This window comes from Daphnia pulex, chromosome 2 (assembly GCF_021134715.1).
Source record: "Daphnia pulex isolate KAP4 chromosome 2, ASM2113471v1".
Classification (NCBI taxonomy): domain Eukaryota; kingdom Metazoa; phylum Arthropoda; class Branchiopoda; order Diplostraca; family Daphniidae; genus Daphnia; species Daphnia pulex.
This window is the reverse complement of record NC_060018.1, coordinates 1,456,073-1,467,659: the sequence shown is the minus strand read 5'-3', so window position 1 is coordinate 1,467,659 and position 11,587 is coordinate 1,456,073. Positions and strand designations below refer to the sequence as shown.

Genomic DNA, 11,587 nt, shown 5'->3' with positions numbered 1-11,587 from the left:
TCTACACCACTACATAACACCTTTTATGTAATGATCTCCATGACCTTCAATTGAAATGCAAACTGGCCTTTCCTTCTGCAGGTGACTTTGCCGGGGATGGGTCTACAAAAACCAAAATATCAAAATGAATACCACATAGCTTACCCTTGCGGCTATTCTACCTGCTTGATAATGTTGAAAAACGTGTCATTCTCACCCAACCTCTACGCCACCCCATGCCAGTTTTACGTAGTTATCTCCGCGATCTTCGAGTCTGAAGGCCATAGAAACTGGCCTTTTTCTTTCTGCAGGTTGACGTTGCTGGGGATGGGTCTACAAAATCCAATATCAAAATAAATATTAAATCATAAATGATAATGGCTTAAACTTTAGTCACTTTATACCAATTGACATTTGAGTCATTTATTCAGTGAATGAATAAATCTTCAATTTCGAACCGTTTGAACAATTGGCTTTTTTGAAAATATTCTACTGCAACCTTATCTAAGTTTCAAACACATAACCCTTGTACCTGCAACCGGAGGAAAAAATCTCAAAATAGAGATTTAAAAAAAGGTAAATTATTAATTTAAAAAAAGAAATACAAATCGAAGCTTCTCATAAAACGGTTAAATAAAATTAATAAAATAAGAAATTTGACGAAATTTCTAAAGCTCGATAGACTGTCAGAGTTCGTCCGTTACGTTCACAACGCTAACTCAAAAATGAACTTAAATGATGCTCGTATTTCCACAACTGATTAAGGAGAATCTAAAACACAAATCGAATGATAGATTGACAATACCTGAACTCTAGGCCCATGGATTTTGTAACCGCAGATTCAACCATGCGATCCTACTAGCAGCTTTTAACATAAATGAATAACATTTACAGGAGCTATCCTTACCCTGTCTTTTACATCGACAGGTCTACCATCTTGAATAGTTGATGACCGCCGGAACCTATCGCGTGTCGTTTGGTGCTGCATGAACAAAAGGGAAAAAATTTACCCTGTTACATGATCAACGCGTTTCTACCGCAATAAAGTATGCGCAAGTAAAACGATGTTTTGACACTCGCTTTGTTTTCGTTGCTAAGCAGTAAAATGTGTTGAAATTCGGGTTTTTCTCTTCACACCGAATAGATGGAAAGGACTCGGCTCGGATATATAAAGGATCGTTGGTTGCACACAAATACACATTATTCTCTGCGAAAGCAAAAGCTTCATGTCGTATCTAGCATTACCTTTTTTAATATTTTTTTTATTTGGTTTAGCATTTCGTTCATTGACTCCTTGTCACCAAAACCCCTCAATGGGCAACACCTCCGCGTCATCTGGGTAATACAAACAATTGAATTTGTAGCTTTAGCAATTTGACTAACGTGTAATTACGTACCCTCGTTTAAGCCTCGATGGAATGGCAACCCTAAAGGATTCAGGATTGTCCGGGCCGCTCAAAGGCGTTGTTCTAGATTTAAATTCTTATTTTAACAGACCGTCCGGTTCAAACTGCAGCCAGTCAAGCAGGGGAAGACACTGCCCGACTGACTCGACCAGGGAGATTACCCGGCCATGGTTAAGAGAAACCGGAAATAGAGCGAAGAGAGTCGAGGAACAGTTTTTAAGAGAGCAATGCATCATAGAAGACTTCCGGCTTAGACTCATGACCCTCCAACAGATTTCATCGAATCAAGCGGCTTGCAAGTCCCCGTTCGACCAAACATCTCCCTTCCTCCTGGTTGTCGCAGCGAGTGAGTGACCACCGGCGGGCGTTGGTTAGTGGTTATTTAGGGAAACGGGGCCACTGAAGAAGGGAGCCCAGATTATGCACTTGTAATTTATCTACATAGTTTTTTGATCAATCTTGAATTTCAGCAACGTCTTCTTAGTTTCACCGGTGGATCAAGTCTAAGGAACGGCGGCAAACGAATCAACTGAAATGAAAACGGAGATATTAACTTCAAGTCAATAATTAAATGAGGCTGTACATCAGGCATTACCTCAACGACGGTACAGGTAGCAAGAGAAGACATATCGACAAAATGCAGCCGATAAAATAAGCCAGACGGCCACAGGCAACATTGACTAGCCCAACTGTTCATCACTGCATATACTGCATGGACACCAACATAGGCAAATAACACATTATAGTATGATGTTGAACTGCAAGTCTCCACAAGCTCCATTTCAGAATATCTCTCAACTGGAAAATGACTGCAAAACCACTGTACACCAAACAGCAACACCATAGGCAGCTCAAACATCAAACTGACCATGGAAATCTACAAAGCAAAAGAACAATAACAATTTGAATTGTAAAAAAGATACCAATAATGATATACTTGAAATGTACACTAAACTCAAGAAAAATAAATCAAGATGACCAAAGTTCATGACATTGTTAAGCTTTCATTTCAAGTTTTTAAGAATAAAGGGAATTTCTATGCACTGACCGATTAAAATAAATTTACAACTCTTAACAAGAACTTTACACAAAAGCTCTTATTTAGAAGCACGAAATAAGATGTCACTTGTCTTCGACATCAAGAACAAAATGCTAACCTACTTGATTTATCTTAAAAGTACATTACCATTTCAGTATTCCTATTTTCATCACACTTTTGTCTTGCAATATAGTGAGACTCTCTCAAAGACGCATCTTTATGACATGGCAGCTATCACGTAGAAAAAGGCAGAAGAAAGAAGATCTTCGACATGCTTTTACAAAATAAATCCAAGTAGATTAGAAAATGGATTTTTTGAAAAGTAAAAGCTCTCACGGTTCACTTACTTGCTTTAAGAGTTGTTCACTTTCGATTCAGCTTGGTCGAATTGTGTGAAATTACTTCAGCATTTTAACATGTAAAAAAAAAAACAAAAAACACAGCATCACATTTGACATTTCCGTCCACCTGTGGTCCACCGTCTCAAAAGCAAATGGCGAACTTGCTTCATTCACTCACGAACAGACACTCCGCCACCTGTAAGACACAAATACACCTATAGAAGCGATACATTTCTCAACATTCACGAACGGTTCTAATTTGGCGTCCAGCCAAACATTTCACATAAAACTGACAACTACATAAGAAAGCTCGGCTGTTACACTGCTGTTTGAATCAAAAATTTAAATGGAGTATATCTTCTACAAACATGACGGGACGGCTTCTACGTAGTGCTGTCAGTTGCTGTCGATTCTCGTGTCGAATACTAGCAGCCATATTTAAAGGAACGAACAACATTGCCATTTCCTATTACGCAATTAAAAAAAAAAAAAAAAACGTCCGCATCTTTGTAAAGAACTAAAGACTAAAGAGAGCCACAGCGGTTGCTGCTAGTCATTTTGTGACCACAGATAAAGTCACGTTAACGTCACTTTAATAAGGAAAACTTGTAGCATTACTAGAGTCACCAATTCCGACTTCTTTTCCGGTTCTTCATCCGATAAATTCACATCAGATAACAGTCGGTAAAAAAATCGGAATCAAAATTGGCTAATACGACGGGGGAACGCTCAAAACATAGAAAATATCACTTTCTAACGGCTTGGAAAGGGTGCGTAACTTTTAGGATTGAAGACAGGCTGCCAGATGTTTGGCAAGTTGTGGAGTTGGAACAAAACCTGGCGTCCGGTCTTTGCTACACTGGCCGAAAGTCCAGATTCACCTTCTACTCGGTTAAACATATTAAATGAATCAAAAGTCAATAAGAAAAAAATAAGAACGAAAACATTTTAGATTCATACCAATTCTAATTGGAGGATGACATAGATGATCAACCTGCCATTGCATTTACTGTAGAAAGATGTGGCAGCACAACCGCCTTACTTCCGCGACTGTGCGTTCTGCAGGTCCAATCTGATGGACGGTACCATCCAGTGTATGGAACGAATTAGTAAGACAGTGAACAGAAGACGAACTAAACTCCGTTTTGATGCGCTACTCAATACAGCAACCTAGATCAGATGCGAGTGGAGTGACAGGAATAGATTTCGCAATAAAAGAAACGGAATAGACTGAATTTCACTTCAATTTCACCTTCGCTTAACAGGTTTCAGTGTTTGGACATTACCGCGTTATTTTTCTCGCCCTCTTCTTTTCCTACATCGTTTGCGCAATATTGTCTTTCAAGTAAGTCGCGTCTTAGAGGTTCAAGCACACGAGTCGGGGGAAACGGGATAAACTGTCTTTACTGAATAATTATTCAGTAAATATATTTGAGTAATAAGAGATTTCCTACTCCAAACGGATAAGCCTGAAACGAAAATTGTTATGTAAATGGATTACTTTTTTGTAATGCAATAAAATTTAAATCTGCAGTGCGTTTAATAGTCACCACCACCAGTTGACAAAAGCAATTTTAATTCATCTTTACCCGACCTTCCCCAAAATATTTTTAGAAGACAGATTTTATCTCTGTGTAAGAAAAAAAGCAAGAATACCGAAAGATGAAAGAAGGATGAAAGCCACCTTAATTCTTTAAACGGTGTACGCGGAATTGAATAGGATAGAACAAGTAATATATTGGGTAGGGGAGAGACACACGCGCTAAGAGGGAATTAGGTTGAGGAAATGAAGTGATCAAAATAAGGGAAAACTTCTGTGCGGTACTATTAAGCAAAAACGGGATTATCAAGCCTAACCTTACATAAAAACGGAATGTTGACTAGCCGAATTTAAATGGTTCGTCACATCACCCTTTAATGAAAACATTAAATCATTTAGAAAGAATGCAGTTCTTTTGTGTCATACTCTTACATAAAACAATAAGACTTTTCAGGAAATATTTACCTGATGAAGGAGAGCTTAAACTTGATTACCAAAATTGAGATCTGGAGGAAACTGAAAAGCTTTCAAAGCTATAATCTTTTCAAATCCATCATCTGCATGGTTGCTGGCAGTTGATACATTTTCTGGGGAGAAGTCAGAGTGTTACTTGCCACTCACACTTGTGAACCTAGATACATTTGGGGAAATAAGAGATAGAGATATGAGGAATTTTAATCTACAGAAAATGTTAAGTATGCACAAATCAAAAGCTTAATAAGCCTTACCCAATAATCTCAAGACTCACGTTCACAGTTAAACTTTTGCATTGAGTTGTTGAAGCAGCCAGATGATAGCCAGACACAGATCCTGAGAAAATAAATTTCTTGCAACACCCACCACTTACAGAACAGAGATTGAAAATCCGATGCACACAAGAAGAATTCATGCTTCAACTGTTGTAGTCACACGATGTGGTTCACGATGCAGTCTGGGAATCCAAAGTGGTTTCAAACATTTCCTTAAAACGTGACTTGTTTAAGTGTCTAACAAATGAATTACGATTGATCATGCAGTAGAGAAACTACTAGAAAAAACGAAAAGAAAATTTTACAACGCATTCCACATAAAACAATTCCATAGCTGACATGCTGACAGTGACATGGCTGACTTTTTTTAAAATAACATGATGCTTAATTGAAAATCCTACGAAAATTTTTATGTTAGGACTTAGGACTTCGACGAGGAACGGAATTACGGGAACCATTAACGTGCAGACGAACTGTCATGAGAATTGTGAAGCGGTGTTGCCCAAATAAAACACAGCCGATTCAATGAAAAATAATAAGACATTCTTAAACTTCCATTCTTCTTAGTTGGTGAACTTGCCGCTATGGGTGCCTCGTCGTTTTCCAGACCGAGATTCCGAAAACCTTATTTCAAAATGCATCTAAATGATTAAAATGAATTGCAATACATTTAAAACTAATTGAACAATGTTCGTTAGCTCATAAAGTATAATTACAATCAATACAAAAAGTTAAACAGCATAAACATAATTAGGAATCTAATTAAAACAGTGGAAATGGACAGTGCGGAACGGGATTCCTCTGGCAAAGTCTATATAAAGGCAGCCCCAACGACAATAGTAGTTTTAATTGCAAACACGGAAACATCCTACCTACCAGTGGTGAGACCGTGAGAATGGTCGAAATTTTGGCAACGGCTTCGGTTTTCGCAATGGCTTTGGTAATGCTCTTGGTTTTCTTGGTTTGTGTTCTTGGTGTTTGTTTTGGTTGCCTTTGCCTTCTTTTCATGGTCTATGCAACTGCGGAAGGAAATTTGGTGGGCGGAATTTTGGCACTTTGGGCTTTCGCTTCAATTGTTTTCTGGGCATGGATTGCATGGATGCTATGGCATGAAACTGAGGAAGAAATGATCGGAAATTTTGCACTTTGCTGCGCTTGGGCTTTGGCTACAATTGTTTTGTTGGCATGGCAGGTATGGCATGATATCACTCATGGAGGAGGACCATTACGTATACGTCCCTGGTTATAACTTATTCAGTCGAAAGACCGAAACACAAACACCTTCGGCAACAACGGCTTCGGCTATATGATTTTCATGTTCACTCTTATTCGATACAAATAAAGTTTCATCTTAAATCTCAAATCATTTTAACTTGTTTTGTCATTCATTTTTCTCAGATAAGCGGAAGAGGAAAAACCAAATTTCTAGCTTTCTAGCTGATTTTATGTTGAACATTAAACGAAAATTGTTACGTTTAAATTGTAAGAAGGAGATTTACGTCAACAAAAGGTGTTCGTATTCGAAATGTCAATGATTAGGGTGCAGTTAAATTAATTACAAGAATAAATTCATTCATGATGGGAGCCAGTACGGCAGTAAACTCACGATTGCAAAACCGTACGAACTCTACGAAGCAAAGGGGTAATTTGTAAAGGACCGGTATTTCTAATTGTTATAGGCCTAGTGTAGAGTTATTCTTGTTTTAAATATTTGTAGAGGGGAGGGGAGACCGGGGCTTTTTGGGACATTTTTTTTACGCTGCCCATTTAAAGTTTAATATGTTCATATTTTGCGGCATGGAATGGAAGGAGGAAATAAATACAAAAATTTATTTTTCTACATCTTCCAGTTATATATTTACTGTATGCTCTGTTATGCTTTCTGTATCACCATTCCGAGATTTATAGTCATGAAGAAGGCGCCAAAAGATGCTACCGCGCACATTAAGGCAATTGTCAATCGGCAACTTCCAAATAGAGAAGCTGTGCAAAATTAGATGTTAATGATGTATCAGAAAAAAAATATCAAAAGAATCGTACGAGCTAATTGCTGAGGTTTGTCAACTTCACTTTTTTCCGACATTTTTAAATGCTGCGATTGTATGTGACTGAATGGTGCAACAACCTACTTGAATCAACAGCCAATCAATCGGGAGATAAGGAGATTTATAATCTACGCGTTGATATCCGGATATTTGTTTTTGTAATTTTTTTTAAGCGCTGCAGCAAGGGAATAAAAATGACCCAGAATACTATGCTCATATTTTAAAAAGTAGGAAAACTATTAACTTAATAAGATTGAGAAAAATTGCTGTTGGGGGGTCATTTGTATCAAACAACGACTAGTCTGTTGTTATGGTAACCTGGTAGCATTATGATGCCATCTGATAGGGTGTTTCTCTTTTGTTGATTGCTCCTTTGCATGATTCTTCTCTTCCTGTGTATAATTGTTTACCCCAAAAAACGTTACCCCTCGCTTTCGACACTCTCCGTCTGTCAGTTCTATCAATTTCGATGCGCCTGAAAGGGGGACATTTGTCACATTTCCCCTTGATTTTTTATTATTAGCAGTTTTAGAAGAATGAGTCATACATAACCATAGCGTGAATAAACTAAAAACAGCTCTTACTGACCGTTGATCTCATCGCTTGCATGACTTTTGATGTAGTAGTTTTCAATCGATCCATTGTTTTCTATGGGTGTCCTTCGCCCTATTTTCGCTGTTGCTTGGTAGTTTGATGAAACCATTATGGAACAGGTGATCGAAGTGAAGCTGCCGCTCGATTCGGGCTTTGGAAACCGCCTCCTGGTCGTCGTCATGGAGATGAAACCGCGGAATTTTCCAACCAAAACGTCTAGTCATATTTAATTTACTACCTCCCTTATTTTCTCATATCTTCCATAAAACAACAGCAGTCCAGCGGCTCCCTTTCGTTGGCTACATTACGACCTCTCACACAAAGCCCCTTTCAACCGTACGTGGTCGTTACTGTAAATGCAATAAAACTAGACGGATTATATAAGGATGATAGAGTCCAATAAAAGACATACTAGATTTTTAGCCTATCCCATCGGCAGCGTCGGTGACACAATAGTGTTGGATGACCTACAGTCGCCACAGCGCTCATCACAATTACGTTGTCAAGGATATCTGAAATGAACGTCATCAAGGGCGATGCCCAAAACGACTCACCGCCTCAGCAGGTCCGTTCGTTAGAGCTGCGTGCGCATTATTCACCCAACGGGTTATTTTCTACATGAGTCACAAGCCTTTCCATTTCGGGGAGGAAAAGTAAAACTCGCATTTCTCTAATTCACCAATGGAAACGAGGCTTTGTGCATCAAGCATACGCCAGCAATACTGAATGCCAGATAGCAAAAGTGGTGTTAATTATCATTAGGGTTAATTAAGCAAGAAAGAGGAAATTGAATTCAGCTGGTGACTTGGCTAACCTGCATTTATTTTGTTCAGAATGGTTGCGCAGAGAGATGAATGTACACAGGGAGACAGTCCAGTCGAAGGAGATCAGATCTGGATGTTGTTTCTTAATAAAAACAGGGAACGTAAAAAAGAGCGAGGAATGTGGAGAAATACGAAAGAGTTGCTAGGGGATGTTCTAAAAAGGAAAAGATAGTCAGGAAAGCATAAAAGGATAGGAAGCGAAAGGCATGGTAGTTTTTAAAAAGTGAAGAAAGTGCACGGACATCAGCAGCTGGACTAAAGGGCGGTCTGGGAGTGCAGTAGATGGAAAACATTTCTCCCACATATTTCGGCAGTTCTATCAAGGACGGAGAGGGCAAAATTGCATTTTTAAGCAGCGTCTTGGTCGGCGTGGTCCCCATCTTCCTCGAAATCAGCCTCATCATCGGCCGTAGCTTCTTGGTATTGCTGGTATTCGGAGACGAGATCGTTCATGTTGGACTCGGCTTCGGTAAACTCCATTTCGTCCATGCCTTCACCAGTGTACCAATGGAGGAAAGCCTTACGACGGAACATGGCAGTGAACTGTTCCGAAATACGTTTGAAGAGCTCTTGGATGGCGGTCGAGTTGCCGATGAAAGTGGCAGACATTTTCAGACCGCGAGGAGGAATGTCACAGACGGCTGTCTTGACGTTGTTGGGAATCCATTCAACGAAGTAGGATGAGTTCTTGTTTTGAATGTTGAGCATCTGCTCATCGACTTCCTTCATTGACATGCGACCTCGGAAAATGGCTGCAACAGTCAGGTAACGTCCGTGGCGAGGATCGCAGGCGGCCATCATGTTTTTGGCATCAAACATCTGCTGGGTCAGCTCGGGAACAGTCAATGCGCGATATTGTTGAGACCCACGGGCAGTGAGGGGAGCAAAGCCAGGCATAAAGAAATGCAAACGAGGGAAGGGCACCATGTTGACAGCCAATTTGCGCAGGTCAGCATTGAGCTGGCCGGGAAAGCGAAGGCAAGTAGTAACACCAGACATGGTGAGGGAGACCAAGTGATTCAAGTCACCATAGGTGGGCGTTGTCAATTTGAGTGTGCGGAAGCAGATATCGTAGAGAGCTTCATTGTCGATACAATAGGTCTCGTCCGTATTTTCGACCAATTGGTGGACCGAAAGAGTGGCGTTGTACGGCTCGACGACAGTGTCGGACACTTTTGGTGAGGGGACAACAGAATATGTGTTCATGATACGGTCAGGATACTCTTCACGGATCTTGGAGATGAGCAAAGTTCCCATGCCAGATCCAGTTCCGCCACCAAGGGAGTGTGTCAGCTGGAAACCCTGTTTTCACATGACAGCAAAACTTTTATTATAAAAAATCATCTCATTCCAAATTAAAAAGAGTTATTTACCTGAAGGCAATCGCAGCTCTCGGCTTCTTTGCGGACAACGTCAAGAACAGAGTCGACCAATTCAGCTCCTTCAGTGTAGTGACCTTTGGCCCAGTTGTTACCGGCTCCACTTTGGCCAAAGACGAAATTGTCAGGGCGGAAGAGCTGGCCAAACGGTCCCGAACGAACGGAATCCATGGTGCCAGGCTCCAAATCCACAAGAACAGCACGGGGAACGTATTTGCCTCCGCTTGCTTCATTATAGTAGACATTGATGCGTTCCAGTTGCAGTTCAGACTCGCCGTGGTAGGTGCCATTAGGTTGGATTCCATGCTCGTCAGAAATGATTTCCCAAAACTGCAGGAAAAGGTAAACAAAAAAAGAGGGAGAGTTAGAAAAACCTGCCCAATTTCAATGAGTTTTTAAGTGCTATACACACAGTATAAAATCTAACTACACCTAGGGAGGAACTGCTAGATAACCCATCAGTAAGGGCGCTGTCACAATGAGGGGTTGGAAAATGTCGGGGGAGGGGATGTTGTTTCACATACAATTGCCCAATCGAATTCGGTTCACATCTGCCACATGGATGCGCGATATAACATTTGAAGGTTAGAGGGGAGGCTCACATTTACTTTTTAAGTTTATGGTCGTTAGCCTCAATTTTTTTTTTACCCCACCACTTGGCACGACTACACTATCCGGTTTTTTAAAAAACAAAGTGCATCGAAACAAAACTAATTAGAACTCGCCTTTTTGTGATCTTGCCGGGTACCGGTTCACCATTCAAGCCTGGAAGCTTTAGATTGATGGCATGAACAATCGAGAAGATTGCATGAGAAAGGAGTATGCAATCAAATCAACAACATTACATTTACTCTTTTTTTTTTTGCAACATCTTGAGATGAAAGGGGCCGGACAACAAAGAAAAATGGCGGACTAGCGCCAAATGGGCATAAAAAAGGTGTCTTGCACACCGGTCTTTCACTGCAGCAAACCATGTCAAATATCTTATCATTCTAAAATAATGAAAATATAATATTTACCTTGGCTCCAATCTGGTTACCACACTGTCCAGCTTGAATATGAACGATTTCACGCATTTTCTAATATTTTTCGAAATGAAATTGAAAGAGAAAAACTCTCAAGTTTAACGGTCAACGTGCCTCGCGCTGGAATCCTCTGGATATGAATTTCCGTTTGCAATGGGACTGGCATTTATAACCTCATGAACAGCCTTGGGTGCAAGAGGGCGGAGCTTGATTGTGTTGCGCATTGCCATTGGTCCACGAAATCAAACATGAAAGCCAAATCCTTATTGGGAGATTCGAAATTTGCGTCCGCGCGTTTCGGTTATTTTTTGCTCCTAGAGATGCAGAGTTTATATGTTTCTGTATATAGTTGGCTGAATATTAAAAAACGGAGATATGACCCAATCAAAATTCTAAATAAGTAGAGAAATATTTGCAGGGCAACGTTTTTGGTTTGTCTCTAGTTCCTTTTATTGAACGTTATAATCTTAAACTTCAAAAAATGCCTGCTTCCATTTAAGTTCAGTAAAATATTAGAATTAAATATAAAGTTTCGATTAAAGATAAGATAACCCACTTATTGTCATCGGTGTGGCGAATATGGTAAGAAATAACACGCTTTGAAAATTCATTCCTTTTCCGTGGTTGGTATGTGATTGAAATATTGCCAATTACGTCTCTAAAAGG

General features: G+C 39.9%; 1 protein-coding gene and 1 long non-coding RNA gene across 16 annotated transcripts; both read right to left on the bottom strand.

Moving 5' to 3' along the window:
• Positions 1 to 44: 44 nt before the first annotated feature.
• LOC124204743 lies at positions 45 to 5,515 on the bottom strand. 15 transcript variants are annotated; one of them, XR_006879086.1, is made up of 14 exons: positions 5,034 to 5,509; positions 4,771 to 4,936; positions 4,628 to 4,677; positions 4,018 to 4,234; positions 3,726 to 3,935; positions 3,545 to 3,649; positions 2,772 to 2,961; positions 2,572 to 2,698; positions 1,981 to 2,262; positions 1,377 to 1,914; positions 1,225 to 1,314; positions 785 to 961; positions 162 to 312; positions 45 to 102 (listed from the first exon to the last, which is right to left on the bottom strand). It is a non-coding gene; the product is annotated as an uncharacterized LOC124204743 (long non-coding RNA). The 15 variants fall into 15 exon arrangements; XR_006879091.1 differs by lacking the exon at positions 785 to 961 and having other exon boundaries at positions 1,377 to 1,448; positions 1,547 to 1,914; positions 5,034 to 5,507; XR_006879084.1 differs by having other exon boundaries at positions 785 to 1,314; positions 5,034 to 5,515.
• Positions 5,516 to 8,494: 2,979 nt separating this feature from the next.
• On the bottom strand, positions 8,495 to 11,073 carry LOC124204703 (tubulin beta chain). Its single transcript, XM_046601838.1, has 3 exons — positions 10,916 to 11,073; positions 9,891 to 10,226; positions 8,495 to 9,819 (listed from the first exon to the last, which is right to left on the bottom strand). The coding sequence occupies exons 1-3, from the start codon at positions 10,970 to 10,972 to the stop codon at positions 8,866 to 8,868; spliced, it is 1,347 nt and encodes a 448-aa protein (XP_046457794.1). The 5' UTR covers positions 10,973 to 11,073; the 3' UTR covers positions 8,495 to 8,865.
• Positions 11,074 to 11,587: the final 514 nt, after the last annotated feature.